Source organism: Aegilops tauschii, chromosome 3 (assembly GCF_002575655.3).
Source record: "Aegilops tauschii subsp. strangulata cultivar AL8/78 chromosome 3, Aet v6.0, whole genome shotgun sequence".
Taxonomy (NCBI): domain Eukaryota; kingdom Viridiplantae; phylum Streptophyta; class Magnoliopsida; order Poales; family Poaceae; genus Aegilops; species Aegilops tauschii.
In genome coordinates, this window is record NC_053037.3 from 13,576,303 (window position 1) to 13,591,127 (window position 14,825).

The 14,825-nt window shown below is 43.3% G+C and overlaps 2 protein-coding genes across 2 annotated transcripts; both read right to left on the reverse strand.

The window, feature by feature from the left end:
* Positions 1-8,385: 8,385 nt before the first annotated feature.
* On the reverse strand, positions 8,386-9,891 carry LOC109756907 (probable apyrase 3). The gene is made up of 4 exons (XM_073495867.1): positions 9,833-9,891; positions 9,650-9,742; positions 9,174-9,561; positions 8,386-9,084 (listed from the first exon to the last, which is right to left on the reverse strand). The coding sequence occupies exons 3-4, from the start codon at positions 9,271-9,273 to the stop codon at positions 8,549-8,551; spliced, it is 636 nt and encodes a 211-aa protein (XP_073351968.1). The 5' UTR covers positions 9,274-9,561; positions 9,650-9,742; positions 9,833-9,891; the 3' UTR covers positions 8,386-8,548.
* LOC141042605 (probable apyrase 3) lies at positions 9,343-13,373 on the reverse strand. Its single transcript, XM_073511453.1, has 4 exons — positions 13,368-13,373; positions 9,833-9,889; positions 9,650-9,742; positions 9,343-9,561 (listed from the first exon to the last, which is right to left on the reverse strand). The coding sequence occupies exons 1-4, from the start codon at positions 13,371-13,373 to the stop codon at positions 9,343-9,345; spliced, it is 375 nt and encodes a 124-aa protein (XP_073367554.1).
* Between the last annotated feature and the right edge of the window lie 1,452 nt (positions 13,374-14,825).

Below are 14,825 nucleotides of genomic sequence, written 5' to 3' on the forward strand. Positions count from 1 at the left end.
ACTATCTCATCTGGAAGATTAACTCCCACTCGATTCAAGCGATTGTGGCACTCAGAAAATCTGAGCACATGCTCAACGATTGAGCTTTTCTCCCTTAGTCTGCAAGCTTAAGAAACTTGTCAGAGGTCTCATACCTCTTGACGTGGGCACTAGTCTGAAATCCCAATTTCAGTCTTCGGAACATCTCATATGTTCTGCGACGTTTCAAAACCGTCTTTGGTGCCACAATTCTAAACCGTTAGCATTACGCACTGAACTATCATGTAGTCATCAAAACGTGTATGTCAGATGTTTCGCAACATCTACAGACGACGCTAAGGTTCAGCACACCGAGCGGTGCATTAAGGACATAAGCCTTCTGTGCAGCAATGAGGACAATCCTCAGTTTACGGACCTAGTCCGCATAATTGCTACTACCAATTTTCAACTAAATTTTTCTCTAGGAACATATCTTAACCAGTAGAACTAAAGCGCAAGCTATGACATAATTTACAAAGACCTTTTTGACTATGTTCATGATAATGAAGTTCATCTGATTAATGAACTCCCACTCAGATAGACATCCCTCTAGTCATCTAAGTGATACATGATCCGAGTCAAACTAGGCCGTGTCCGATCATCACGTGAGACGGACTAGTCATCATCGGTGAACATCTCCATGTTGATCGTATCTACTATACGACTCATGTTCGACCTTTCGGTCTCTTGTGTTCCGAGGCCATGTCTGTACATGCTAGGCTCGTCAAGTCAACCTAAGTGTTTTGCATGTGTTCCGAGGCCATGTCTGTACATGCTAGGCTCGTCAACACCCGTTGTATTCGAACGTTAGAATCTATCACACCCGATCATCACGTGGTGCTTCGAAACAACGAACCTTCGCAACGGTGCACAGTTAGGGGGAACACGTCTCTTGAAATTTTAGTGAGGGATCATCTTACTTACTACCGTCGTTCTAAGCAAATAAGATGCATAACATGATAAACATCACATGCAATCAAATAAAGTGACGTGATATGGCCAATATCATCCCGTGCCTTTGATCTCCATCTTTGAGGCGCGGCATGATCACCTTCGTCACCGGCATGACACCATGATCTCCATCATCATGATCTCCATCATTGTGTCTTCATGAAGTTGTCTCGCCAACTATTACTTCTACTACTATGGCTAACGGTTAGCAATAAAGTAAAGTAATTACATGGCGTTATTCATTGACACGCAGGTCATACAATAAATTAAGACAACTCCTATGGCTCCTGCCGGTTGTCATACTCATCGACATGCAAGTCGTGATTCCTATTACAAGAACATGATCAATCTCATACATCACATATATCATTCATCACATCCTTTTGGCCATATCACATCACATAGCATACCCTGCAAAAACATGTTAGACGTCCTCTAATTGTTGTTGCATGTTTTACGTGGCTGCTATGGGTTTCTAGCAAGAACGTTTCTTACCTACGCAAAAGCCACAACGTGATATGCCAATTTCTATTTACCCTTCATAAGGACCCTTTTCATCGAATCCGATCCGACTAAAGTGGGAGAGACAGACACCCGCTAGCCACCTTATGCAACTAGTGCATGTCAGTCGGTGGAACCTGTCTCACGTAAGAGTACGTGTAAGGTCGGTCCGGGCCGCTTCATCCCACGATGCCGCCGAATCAAGATAAGACTAGTAACGGCAAGTAAATTGACAAAATCGACGCCCAAAACTACTTTGTGTTCTACTCGTGCATAGAAACTACGCATAGACCTAGCTCATGATGCCACTGTTGGGGAACGTAGCAGAAATTCAAAATTTTCGACGCATCACCAAGATCAATCTATGGAGTAATCTATCAACGAGGGGAAGGGGAGTGGATCTACATACCCTTGTAGATCGCGATGCGGAAGCGTTGCAAGAACGCGGATGAAGGAGTCGTACTCGTAGCGATTCAGATCGCGGTTGATTCCGATCTAAGCACCGAAGAACGGTGCCTCCGCGTTCAACACACGTGCAGCCCGGTGACGTCTCCCACGCCTTGATCCAGCAAGGTGAGAGGGAGAGGTTGGGGAAGACTCCATCCAGCAGCAGCACGACGGCGTGGTGGTGATGGAGGAGCGTGGCAATCCCGCAGGGCTTCGCCAAGCACCGCGGGAGAGGAGGAGGAGGGAGAGGGGTAGGGCTGCGCCGAAAGAGAGACGTTCTCATGTCTCTTGGGCAGCCCAAACCTCAACTATATATAGGGGGGGAGGGGGCTGCGCCCCCCTCTAGGGTTCCCACCCCAAGAGGAGGCAGCCAACCCTAGATCCCATCAAGGGGGGCGGCCAAGGGGAGGAGAGGGGGGGGCGCCCCACTAGATGGGCCTTAGGGTTTGCCCCCTCCCACTCTCCCATGCGCCTTGGGCCTTGGTGGGAGGGCGCACCAGCCCACTTGGGGCGGGTCCCCTCCCACACTTGGCCCACGCAGCCTTCTGGGGCTGGTGGCCCCACTTGGTGGACCCCCGGGACCCTCCCGGTGGTCCCGGTACATTACCGATATCACCCGAAACTTTTCCGGTGACCAAAACAGGACTTCCCATATATAAATCTTTACCTCCGGACCATTCCGGAACTCCTCATGACGTCCGGGATCTCATCCGGGACTCCGAACAACATTCGGTAACCACGTAAAAACTTTCCCTATAACCCTAGCGTCATCGAACCTTAAGTGTGTAGACCCTACGGGTTCGGGAACCATGCAGACATGACTGAGACGTTCTCCGGTCAATAACCAACAGCGGGATCTGGATACCCATGTTGGCTCCCACATGTTCCACGATGATCTCATCGGATGAACCACGATGTCGGGGATTCAATCAATCCCATATACAATTCCCTTTGTCCATCGGTATGTTACTTGCCCGAGATTCGATCGTCGGTATCCCTATACCTTGTTCAATCTCGTTACCGGCAAGTCTCTTTACTCGTTCCGTAACTCACATCATCCCGTGATCAACTCCTTGGTCACATTGTGCACATTATGATGATGTCCTACCGAGTGGGCCCAGAGATACCTCTCCGTTTACACGGAGTGACAAATCCCAGTCTCGATTCGTGCCAACCCAACAGACACTTTCGGAGATACCTGTAGTGCACCTTTATAGCCACGCAGTTATGTTGTGACGTTTGGTACACCCAAAGCATTCCTACGGTATCCGGGAGTTGCACAATCTCATGGTCTAAGGAAATGATACTTGACATTAGAAAAGCTCTGAGCAAACGAACTACACGATCTTGTGCTAGGCTTAGGATTGGGTCTTGTCCATCACATCATTCTCCTAATGATGTGATCCCGTTATCAACGACATCCAATGTCCATGGTCAGGAAACCGTAACCATCTATTGATCAACGAGCTAGTCAACTAGAGGCTTACTAGGGACATGGTGTTGTCTATGTATCCACACATGTATCTGAGTTTCCTATCAATACAATTCTAGCATGGATAATAAACGATCATCGTGAACAAGGAAATATAATAATAACCAATTTATTATTGCCTCTAGGGCATATTTCCAACACGGGGTTGCGGGGCTCTGGCGGCGGCGATGGGGGCGGGCCAGATCTGGACTCCGCGGGCCTGTGGGTGGGAGGCGCGTCCGTCCTTTCGTCGTGGGCTGCGCGGCAGCTGGCGGGCGTGCTTGGCTCGTGCTTGCGCGATGGGAGATGCCTGCTGATGCGCGCTGGTGGCTCCTCTGGCGCGCTGGTGGACGGATCTTGTCGCCAGTGGAGGCTGTCAAGGTGGAGTCGGCGGATGTATGGTGGGCTGGCACGAGGAGGCATCAGGCGCCATAGGAGTGCGGCTGCGTTTCGCGCCTGCTCCGGCGACGTTTTGCCGTGTGGTGGCTGTAGCGGTGGTGTCGGGCAAAGCTGTGGGAGATGAATGGCACCTCGGCTGGTGTTGCATCCTCCTGTTTGGTGGTTCGGTGAGCTCGACGTTGCTTCGGGTAGGAGGACGAGATGGTGGTGGCTGGAGGGAGAGGAATGGCCTCGCTGCGGTTTGTTGCATCCTTCGTTGGAAGATGAATGGCCGGCAATCGTTGCATCCTCGAGGAGACGAATGGCGTTGTGCTTGGTTGCATCCTTCCGATGGGAGACGAATGGCGCCGCTAGGGGTTGCATCCTCCGTTCAGTGGGGGATGCGGATGCAAGGTTGGAAGCACGTCGAGCTCGCCGGGGAGGTGCGGTTGGCCGTGGAGGCAGGGATAGTGGTTTGATGTGTAGGCTGGTCGGATCTTGGGTCCGGGCTATGCAGGTGAGACTGCCGGCGAAAGCCTACTCCGGTTGCGGCCGGAGTCGTCGATGGCGGCGCTTTCTGGCGTCGCTTCCTCGTTGGAGGCATCGAGGTAGCTGCTCTCACCTTGCCTTTCCCGACGTGCTCCGGGGGAAACCCTTGATCTAGTTTAGATCGGACGATGGCGGCGCTTGTCGGCGTCGCGTTCTCTCTTGGGGGCATCGTACTGGAGGTGGATCCGGTCAGAGGGACCCGTGGCTCGTGAGGATGTGTGTGTTGTTCACCGAAAGGCGCTGTTTGTATGGTTTTTGGGCCTGGTTTCCCTCATAAACTGGATCAACCTTCTGTCTCCTGATCAATGAATTTGGTAGATCAACTACCAACATTCAAAAAAAATTCTGCCTGTCAGGTGCAATATTTTGTACTGAAGAATAGTGCACAAAACAGAGAAAGCATGCTTAGTCATCTCCATGGTGAAAATTTAGCCTACTGATCTATCTAAAATGTAGAAACTGAAGTCAATACCTGCACGTCAACCGTCACAAGATCATGTGAGAGGACATCCGCTGGGGACACGGAAGATCAGGTAGCGTAGCAGTACCTCAGTTTCCTGCATTTCTCTCCAGGAACATAATTTAAGACCGGAATGATATTCAAATATCCGAGGGGATCCAGTGCAGGAGGGAGACGACGCGCTCGAGGAGATTCAGCTGCGGCAAGGCACCCGAAGGAATCCAGCCCTTGATGGTATCCAGTCGATCAAGCCGAGACGTGGGATGCAGGTGAATCAGGGGCCGGTCAATCCAGCTGACCATGGTAATCAGCCTGAAAGTTAGAGGGTCACCTTGAGCAGCGAACGGTTGCCGGAAATCGAGGAGGTGTATAACCATCGCAACAGGACCTTAATGGCGACTGATGTGCGCCACTCGCCGGCGATGGACAATTGCAGGGTAATTGTACACCAGGTATCATGGATAGGATATAACTCATCCACTCAAACTTCCTTCACATCTCCTAATAATCGTTCTAGATACATCCATTTCCGAGACAAGTAATTCCGAACGGAGGGAGTACATAATTGAGAAAGTTACCAGCTCTTTTGCAACATTTATCCTCTTACTTAAACTAAACTATTGTGTGCCGGAAAGGACACAGCAATGTACTAAATTAACAAAAAGGAACTTTGCAAGATACAAAGAATTGTTTGTACGGCCAACTACATATACGTAGTAAAAAAAATGGAGCCACTGAAATGTTCTTGGATTCTAATGGATTCATCAATCCGTACATCTTAATCCTTAAATAGCATCATCTCTATCACTAATTTGTATTCTTGACAGCAGTCAGTTTAGATGTATTCTTCAGTTTCTTACTGATAGAAACGAACATTGTTCTTTCACATCGTACAACTCCATCAAATGTACTAATCTAATTATTTGCCTCAAGCAACTGGGAGCAATGAATACCAGGATTGTCATATTATATACACGGGAGTAGCTGCACTTGCGGCGTTAGGCCCAGCTCGCGGCTAACGTGGCTCTAACTTTAGATCGGATGGTCAGAAACGTTTAACAAACGAAATCAAACGGCCAGAAATGCCTAATTCATGAGAGAGCAGGGATTAGGCTCAGTTTTACTGTTCTTAATAGTTACCAGCTATGCATGCTACATTTTGTCCAATGTATTAGATCATATTCACCATGTAGTACATTGGTGTTTGCGGCGAAGAACTAGTTTTGGAGTCGACTATCCATGAGTAATCCCATAAGCTACATAATGTTCGCTACTAACAACACATGAACATTATGAATAACTCTTGTACTTCCGGGTGATAAATTTCAACCTAAAAAAGTTAGAAGTTGCAAAAAGTTCAGATTTTCATGCCCGATAAATTCTTTTGCAAACAATCTGATAACGTACGCACCCCATGCCCGGTGTTACAGCGTGTTGTTTCTGGTCACTTGGGTGACAGAGTCGTCTCGTTTGGTACGTGGTCGTGGGACTGGGGTATGCGCGCGCGCATGTGCGTGTGTGTGTTGTATGCTGGGCCAAGGACATTGGGTCGTGTTGTAGGGTGTCAACTCCGGTCGCTTAGGCGACAAAGTCATCGAGTTGATTGTAGCAAAGCCTCATAGCTGGTGTGTGCGCGTCACATGTATCAGTTTTTGCCAGTTTTATTTATTAACCGGTCAATTCTATTCTTCTATATGAAAATGCAGAGTTTCTGCCGGTTTTAGAACCAACTCTGTGAGAAAAGCGGAAGCCTCAAAAGAGGAAATATTCTTTATTGAGAAATGTATATTCCAGTTAAGAAAAACATTGTGATATACTAAGATACTTGACATATACTTTTTTTAGATACACAAAACATACACAAATGCTCACAAACACGCGCACACACCTAACCTCGCTCACACGCGCATTAAACCCCTATGAGCATCTCTGAGCAAAAATGCTACACCTACGAAGACCTTCTATGTAATCTTACGAAACTTTCCAATCCACCGATCAAACCTCCCCCCCCCCCCCCCCCCCCCCTGATTTTCAGGGTGGGGCCGTGCCCAACTAAGCCCAATTAAATAATGCCATCTCGCCCCGTAAGCCTCCCTCTCACGTAACTGTACATGGATGTAGCAAAGCTCATCTCCAAGGACTAAGCCAGTAGATTTTGAGATTAATAAAATCACCATAGACATCTTGTAGGGACCGACAATCATATCCCTGGAAGAATAGCGTCAAAATGAGTGAAATAAATTGAGAAAAATGCAACCATGTATACTTGGCATATACGCTAAGCATGCTGCGCACTCTCGATGTGATGCCTGTTCTCTGTCGATCAGGATTGTGTTCCTTTCATATTCCTCCATGTTCATACGCCCGACACTATCACCATCAGCACAGAATAACAGCATCACCGTGCGTTGTGGAAGCATGAGCTTTCATGTGCACATGTGCTACACACGAGTGACTCACTAATAAGAACGGTGCTTCATGCTCACGTTTGTCTGGTATAGAGTTCCCCTCGTCACCCCAAAGGGCAAGACGGCGACGCTGAGGCTGAGCCCAACCTCCGCTGGAAACCATCACTTGGTCGCCCAAATCGTCACCGTCGAAGAAATGCAAAACTGCAGGAGCGCCTGCAAAATCAGCTTACCTCCTCGTTTCAAAAAAAAAAAAAAAATCAGCTTACCTCGTTTTGTCGTATATATCTTCTCTTGGGGCATTTTTAATCGAGTCCTCAACAATTAATTCCTCGAACACCTTCTCAAACCTTCACTTCTTGAGTATGAGAAGTTAAAAAAAGTGCAGAGCTAACCAAATCCTCACACTTAACTCATGAAACGAACTAGACCCTACATGGAAGCCTTTGTCCCTCCTTTTCTTACTTCTACATTCTTCTTCCTTCTTCCTTTTTCCTTCCACACGGCTAACAATGACTTCTTGCCGCTAGATAATGTCATAAGCTAGGTAGGACCCAGGATAGATGCTCCACAGAAGCAATTTGATAGAGGATCATCGTGCACAATGTAAACGTGCGACAAAGTAGTCGAGAAAGCTGACGAAATTCGGCCATGGCTTAGGTGCTTCTTGATCTGAATGGTTTCTTCCCTTCATCCTTCTACTAGTGGTGCGATGTCATGGTCCGGAACATGATGATTCATCTGAATCGGCGATGGCAGGGTGACATTTTTTTTTGTAAGTTGAGCTTTCCCTATGTAGTTCTCTTCTGGGGGAGGTGCAGCTTTACTCGTGGTCGGAGACGACAGTGAGGACCGCCACCAGGCTAGGACCGACGAGGAGGAGCACCGACATGGCCAGAGACGACCAGAAGGATGAAAAAGTGAAGAAAAAAAAGTTCATTGGATTCTCTCCGGAATTTGGCGGCCGGAGGTTGGCAGGGTTGCAGGTTGTTGGTGGGCGTGTGGGAGTGATCGGTGGCGCCGATGTGGATGCGACCGGGCGAGAGAGAGAGAGAGAGAGAGAGAGAGAGAGAGAAGGCCGTGCGCGAGAGGAGTATTTTTCTGAGAATTCAGTCTGGCTAGTCAAATATGAGAGCCGGTGGATACTTAATTTTTCAAAATTAGTACTCTCTTAAAAAATGATGATATTTATACTCGTCAAATTTGCCGCGAAAGAGCAAAGCTCTCTTTACCTTCTCATCAGGAGATTATTGTTGCGAATCGATACATCCATCGAGCGATACAGACCATGTCGTGTTACACCAATTAACTAAGCGGCACACAACGCAACACAATCGATCCTACCGGCCGACAGCCGGCAGATTATTAGAGTAGCAATCGCGCAACTCGTTTCTTGGGCGCGACGGCATCGATGGCTTCACCCAGCGGCCACGTCGCCTTGATCAAGTACTCCCCGTGCTTCACCTTCTCCACCAGCGTGATCTCCTTGGCCGGCGCCAGTCCAAAACCATCGACGAGCAGGGTGTACTCGTAGACGAGGTCCATGCAGGCGTAGGGCACGTCGAGGAGGCCGGGGTACGTGGCCTTCGCTTCCCGGACGCTGAGCGGGCACAGCTTCTCGGCGGCGGCCCGGAACGCCGCCGGGCTGGACTTGGCGCTGGGCGCGCCCATGTCGACCCACCCGATCTGGGTGGCCTTGCCGTAGAAGAAGGACGCGACGTAGACGGTGTCCTGGCCGGCCCCGCCACCGCCGTTCCACACGCCGCCGAAGGTGCAATTCTTGGCCGCGCAGGGCGCGTCCAGCTTCAGCGCCCTGTCGATCTCCTCCTTGCACTTGTCGTACGCCGCGCCTTCCGGCGAGGCTGATGCGTCGTAGTCCTCGCCATTGTAGGTGTATTTACCTTCATGGAACAAGCTTGCATTGTTAACAGGAAATCCAACTGAAAATGGTGCATGGCTGTGATCCTCTGTTTCTGTTACAGATACGTACCACTGAATCCACGGAGTATGCAGGAGCTAAATGGCCGCTTCTTCGCCTTCAAGATCTCCACACGAGCGGCCAAACCGCCGTAGTACAAGTATGCACTCATTCATATGTTCTCTTTAATTTTCGAAATTCTAAACTGCAACACAGATGTGTGTCAGTCAGGACTCAGGAGTCAGGACAATAACCTGTGCACATAAACGTTGTAGTCTCTTCCCTTGAGGTATTCCTTTGTGATGTAGGGGTCTTTGCCGTCGGGAACAGCAGGAGCATTCGCCGCAGCATCACTGGAGACCGCATACGCCATTTGCACCGACCCACCTCCAAGATCAATCACGCCTATCGTCTTCGAGTAATCCCCTCCTAATCTATCCAGCAGATAGTTCAGAGCAACCTACCATGTACAAAAATCATAAGGTGCATGCAGGTGTATATGAATCCATTGCTCATCTTTATATGCGATTGGTGGTTTGCTATGATACCCATATGTAAGATCCTTCTTGAGATCCCTCAAGAACGTTGATCCACTTTGGATTGTACTGAAACCTGCTCTCGGTGTGGACGACATCCCTGACCTGCAACAAGATCATTTCTAGCCCTTGTTCAACGGTGTATCTTCAGTGACAGTATATACAACCAGACATGTGCAAGATGAAAGTGATTACCGCTTGAAGAATCTCCTCTGCTTCCTCATCTCCGATGAGTCTGAGACCAGCCGTCGGCTGCACATTTCATTTCCGCAACAGAACATATATACTTTCAGGATCAAATTAATTTTGCTTAGATATATGTCAACTTTTAGAATATATATGTTCAAACATATTTATTTTAGAATTAAGACACTGCGCCACTCTGCATCCTCACTTGTCTTTTATATAAAAGTTTATATCAACAAGTCAGTAGTAATTGTTTCTGCTGAGCTGAATTGTCAGTAGTAGTAGTATTTCGTCATGTGTTTCTTATCATGTGTTTCTTATTCTGGAACTGAATTTCATTTCTGTTGTATACCTACCCCCAGTTTAAGGGGAGTCGTTTTCATAAGCGACCCCGGGACAACGCTCTTGACCTTGCCAAGCAGAGGAAGCATAGACTTGGCAGCATCCTGCGGTCGTCCAGCACCAACGAAAGAAATCAGTTGGAAAATAATTGAAGGGCGTAGATTGTGTTGCTTGAGAGTCTATGCCTGTTACATGATATATTCCTTTGTTCTACTGTTTTCCCCCCTTGTTTTAACCCGGTATTTATTTAACTTTTTCTTGTGTTGGTTTGGTTGCTAGATTTTCTTGGTTTGCTTCTGATTTTCATTATCTTTTCTACTTTTTCTATATCCCTTTTTTTTCTTTTCTAGGTTGTTTTTTATTTATCTGATATTCTATATGGTCCTCAAAGGAATTGAATAATCTTATTGTAATGATACAACTATCTATAATAAAAACAATTGTGAATATAGTGATTTAAATATTTTGTTATCACTATAAAAATGTTTTTTGTTGCATAAACCTAATATTTTGAGACCACAGTGTACAAAACATTTTATAACTCTGAACTAGAACTAGTGTGAACCAAATATTTGAATATAGTAAACTCAAATTTCAAATATAGTGAACTATTTTTTGCCATAATCAAACAAATATTTGACTGTGGTGCGTAAAAACTAGAACCAAATACTCGAATGAACTGAACACAAAAATTGGCTTATCAATAGAAAATGAGACTTGGTTGAGAAATAAAATTAATAAAAGTGAAGGGAAATAAAAAAACATCAAATTTATGAAAGGCAGTGATTTTAAAAATAAATTAAGTAAAAAAAATATAAATACAATAAAAATTGTTATATGTTGACTTCATTAAGGAATGATATCATTAGGCCCCGTTGTGTGCTAGGACAATAAATATGATGAAATGGAGGGAGCAATTGATGAGCTACCTTTATTTACAAAACAAATATATATATTAAAAATATTGAAAAAGACTCTCGACTTAAAAATATGTTAAGGATTTAAAAAATATTTTTATATTTTCATTATAATTCACCAATTTGGAATTATTTCAAGAATTTATAAAAAAACTTCATGAATTTCCAAATATTATTTCATTTTTTAAAATCATGACCTTATTTTTTTTGAGAACATATTTATTGATTTTAAAGAATTAGAAACTCACAAAATCCCGAAAGAAAAAGGAAAACTAAATAAATGATAGAAAAGCAAAGAAAGCCTGCAGAAAACAATACTGCTGCAAGATGGACTGAATGAAGTGAAAAAAGCTAAAGGCTAAGGTGCATGAGTTCTACCAATCCACTATCTTTAAGTATGTGTGAAGAATAGCATTTTCCGTGTGCAGGGGCTATGTCTTGCTTACTGCCATACATACCCTCATTTCACCTATCGTGGTCCCCTAATGAGCAGGGCCCAACACTGTAGCTTTCTCGAGCTGTTTTGGGAAGGTTATGCAAACTGATTCAGACCTGTTTTAGATCTAACATGCATTTTTTTCTCCTTCTTTGTTTCTATGTGTTTTTGTTATTTATCTTTCTGTTTTTTCATTCTCGTTATTCATATACACGTTGAACAGTTTCTGTATACAGATTGGACATTTTTCAGATATACATTGAACATTTGTCAAATGCACATTGAATTTCTTTCAACACACATCAAACATTTCATAAATTACATGAATTTTATTTAAACGTTCAAATCTTGTTAAGTGTTAAGAACATTTTTTAAGTGCCACATACATTGTTTTTGAATGGAACAAACCAGTTTCTTAAATTACATGAATATTATTCACAGTGTATAAACATTATTTTGAATGTCATGAACATAAAACACATGAACATGTTTTGACAATGATTTTGCATGATATGAAACATGTCCAAAGATTATGCGGACATTTGTTTTGAGATAGTATATTTTGTAGAAAAATGTAACAACATTTGTTTGAAACGCGTGAACATTGTTTTTAAATGTCTTGAACATATTCTCTGAATGTTAGCAACATTTTTTACACTGCCTAAACATTTGTTAAATGTCCGGTGAGCCCTTTTCAAATTTGAAGTAAATCAAATTTTTGAATATATGTATGTAGAATTGCAAATATATAGACAAAAGCAAATAAGAGAAAAAGGAAAAATAAACGAACTAAAGACACTTGCATAACAAACCGACACGGTCTTTTGAGGCAAGGCTACCATGTATCTCGCTGCGGACGAGACAAAGACGCGCCTTTTTCCATCCACTAGTATCGGAGCCAGCTTCTGCTAACGGGTGAGGCCCATCAATGGTAACAACCTCAAGCAATGTGCTATACTAGACCCGTCAACAGAAGCCAGATCGATCACCAAAGAATCTAATTTTTTCAAAAGAAAAATAAAGGATTTTTTTGCCTACAATGAACAATGAATGGAGAGGAAGCTTATCCGAACTGATTCAAACCTGTTTTTAGGATTACATGTGGTTTCTTCTTCTTCTTTGCTTCTATGTGATTTTTGTATAGGTTTTTCCTTTTAATTTTTTTCTGTTATTTTTCCTTTTTCGCTATTCATACACACGTTGACCATTTTCCATATACAGATTGAACATTTTTTAGATACACGCTGAACATTTATCTGAAATACACGTTGAACATTAATCAAATGTGCATTCATTTTTTTCACACACATTGAATATTTTTAAATAGTGCCATGAATTTTACTTAAACGTGCAAAATATATTAAGTGTTAAGAACATTTTGAAATGCCATGTACATTTTTTTGAATGTTACAAACGATTTTATTACAATATTTACATCATATAATTATTTTTTTAAATGCCATTAACATATTTTTGAAACATTGAACATTTTTGTAAGATGTCACGCACAATATATTGGATGATATGAAACATATTTAAAGATGTCACGGACATTTTTTTGACATTGTATATTTTTTAGAAAAATGTAACAAACATTTGTATGAAACACGCGAACATTGTTTTAAATGTCATGAACATATTTTCTGAATGTTAGCAACATCTTACGAAATTGTGCCAACACATTTTTTACACTCCATCAAAATTTGTTAAATGTGAGGTGAGCCCTTTTCAAATTTCTAGTAAATCAAATTTTGGAATATATGTATTTAGAATATTTCAAATATATACAAAAAACCTAAATGAGAAAAAATAAGGAAAATAAAGAACGAAACACACTTGCATAACAAACCGACATGGTCGTTTGTGGCAAGGCTACCGTGTATCTTGCTGCGGACGAGACAAAGACATACCTGTTTCTATCCACTAGTATCGGAGCCCGCTTCTTCTAACGGGTGAGGCCCATCAATGGTAACAACCTAAGCAATGTGGTATACTAGACCCGTCAACAGAAGCCAGATCGATCACCAAAGAATATATTTTTTCAAAAGAAAAAAAAGAAGTATATTTTTTACCTACAATGAACAATGAATGGAGAGGAAGGTTATCCGAACTGATTCAGACCTATTTTAGATCTTACGTGCGGTTTCTTCTTCTTCTTTGCTTCTATGTGTTTTTGTAATGTTCTTTCCTCTTTAATTTTTTTCTGTTTGTTTTCCTTTTTCGTTATTCATATACACGTGGACCATTTTCCGTCTACATATTGAACATTTTTCAGATACACGCTGACCATTTTTCTGAAATACACGTTGAACATTTATTAAATGCGCGTTCAATTTTTTTTCACACACATATCGAAGATTTTTCCGAAATGCCGTGAATTTCATTTAAAGTGCAAAACATATTAGGTGTTAAGAACATTTTGAAATGCCACATACATTTTTTAATGCTACGAACCATTTTCTTCAATTACATAAATATTTTTTAGATTGTAATAATAATTATTTTTAAATGTCACGAACATATTTTTGAAAACATTTGAACATTTTTTTAAAATGTCATGCACATTATATTGAATGATATGAAACATGTTTAAAGATTATGCGAACATTTTTTTTTGACATTGTATATTTTTTAGAAAAATGTAACAAACATTTGTTTGAAACACGTGAACATTGTTTAAATGTCACAAACATATTTTCTGAATGTTATGAACATGTTATAAAATTGTGCAAACACATTGTTTACACAACGTGAACAATTTTCAAATGTGCGATGAGTGCTTTTAATATTTGAAGTAAATTAAATTTTGAAATACATGTATTTAAATGTGCGATCAGTACTTGTTTCATGCTAGCACTGTGCTTGTTTTGATATTATTAACACCATGCCCACATCATCCTACCATTGTAGGAATTATTTTATTGCCACAGTGCCAACATAACTTCAACATCGCTTACATGCGTAAAAAAGACAACACATTGGACGAATAATTGAGTTCGTCACTGCGGTGATATCGATGGACAACATATTGAATGAATAACACCGTGAGATCATGGGAAGAAACACAAACAGTGCAAGCACGTATGGATCGATATCATCGCCAGCCCTAGGTCTGCTCCAAGCTACCTCTGCTTAAACGAGACAACGGTGCTCCGCCTCTAGGGCTTCAAGCAGTCGTCTACGACGGTGTGCACTCCTTGGCACCGGGAATTGGCCCCAGACGATGTGGAGGGGAGATGACGATGAGAGGAAGGTGCGGACTGAGTGTCGTGTGTCAAGGAGATGCGGTAGCGAGAAGCCGTGGCAG

Coding starts and splice junctions, on each gene's coding strand:
- LOC109756907 (XM_073495867.1), bottom strand. CDS start 9,273: ATGAGTGCATACTTGTACTACGGCGGTTTGGCCGCTCGTGTGGAGATC. Junction 9,085..9,173: donor CATACTCCGTGGATTCAGTG/GTACGTATCTGT, acceptor TGTTCCATGAAG/GTAAATACACCTACAATGGC.
- LOC141042605 (XM_073511453.1), bottom strand. Junction 9,743..9,832: donor CAGAGGAGATTCTTCAAGCG/GTAATCACTTTC, acceptor ATCTTGTTGCAG/GTCAGGGATGTCGTCCACAC. Junction 9,562..9,649: donor AAGAAGGATCTTACATATGG/GTATCATAGCAA, acceptor TGTACATGGTAG/GTTGCTCTGAACTATCTGCT.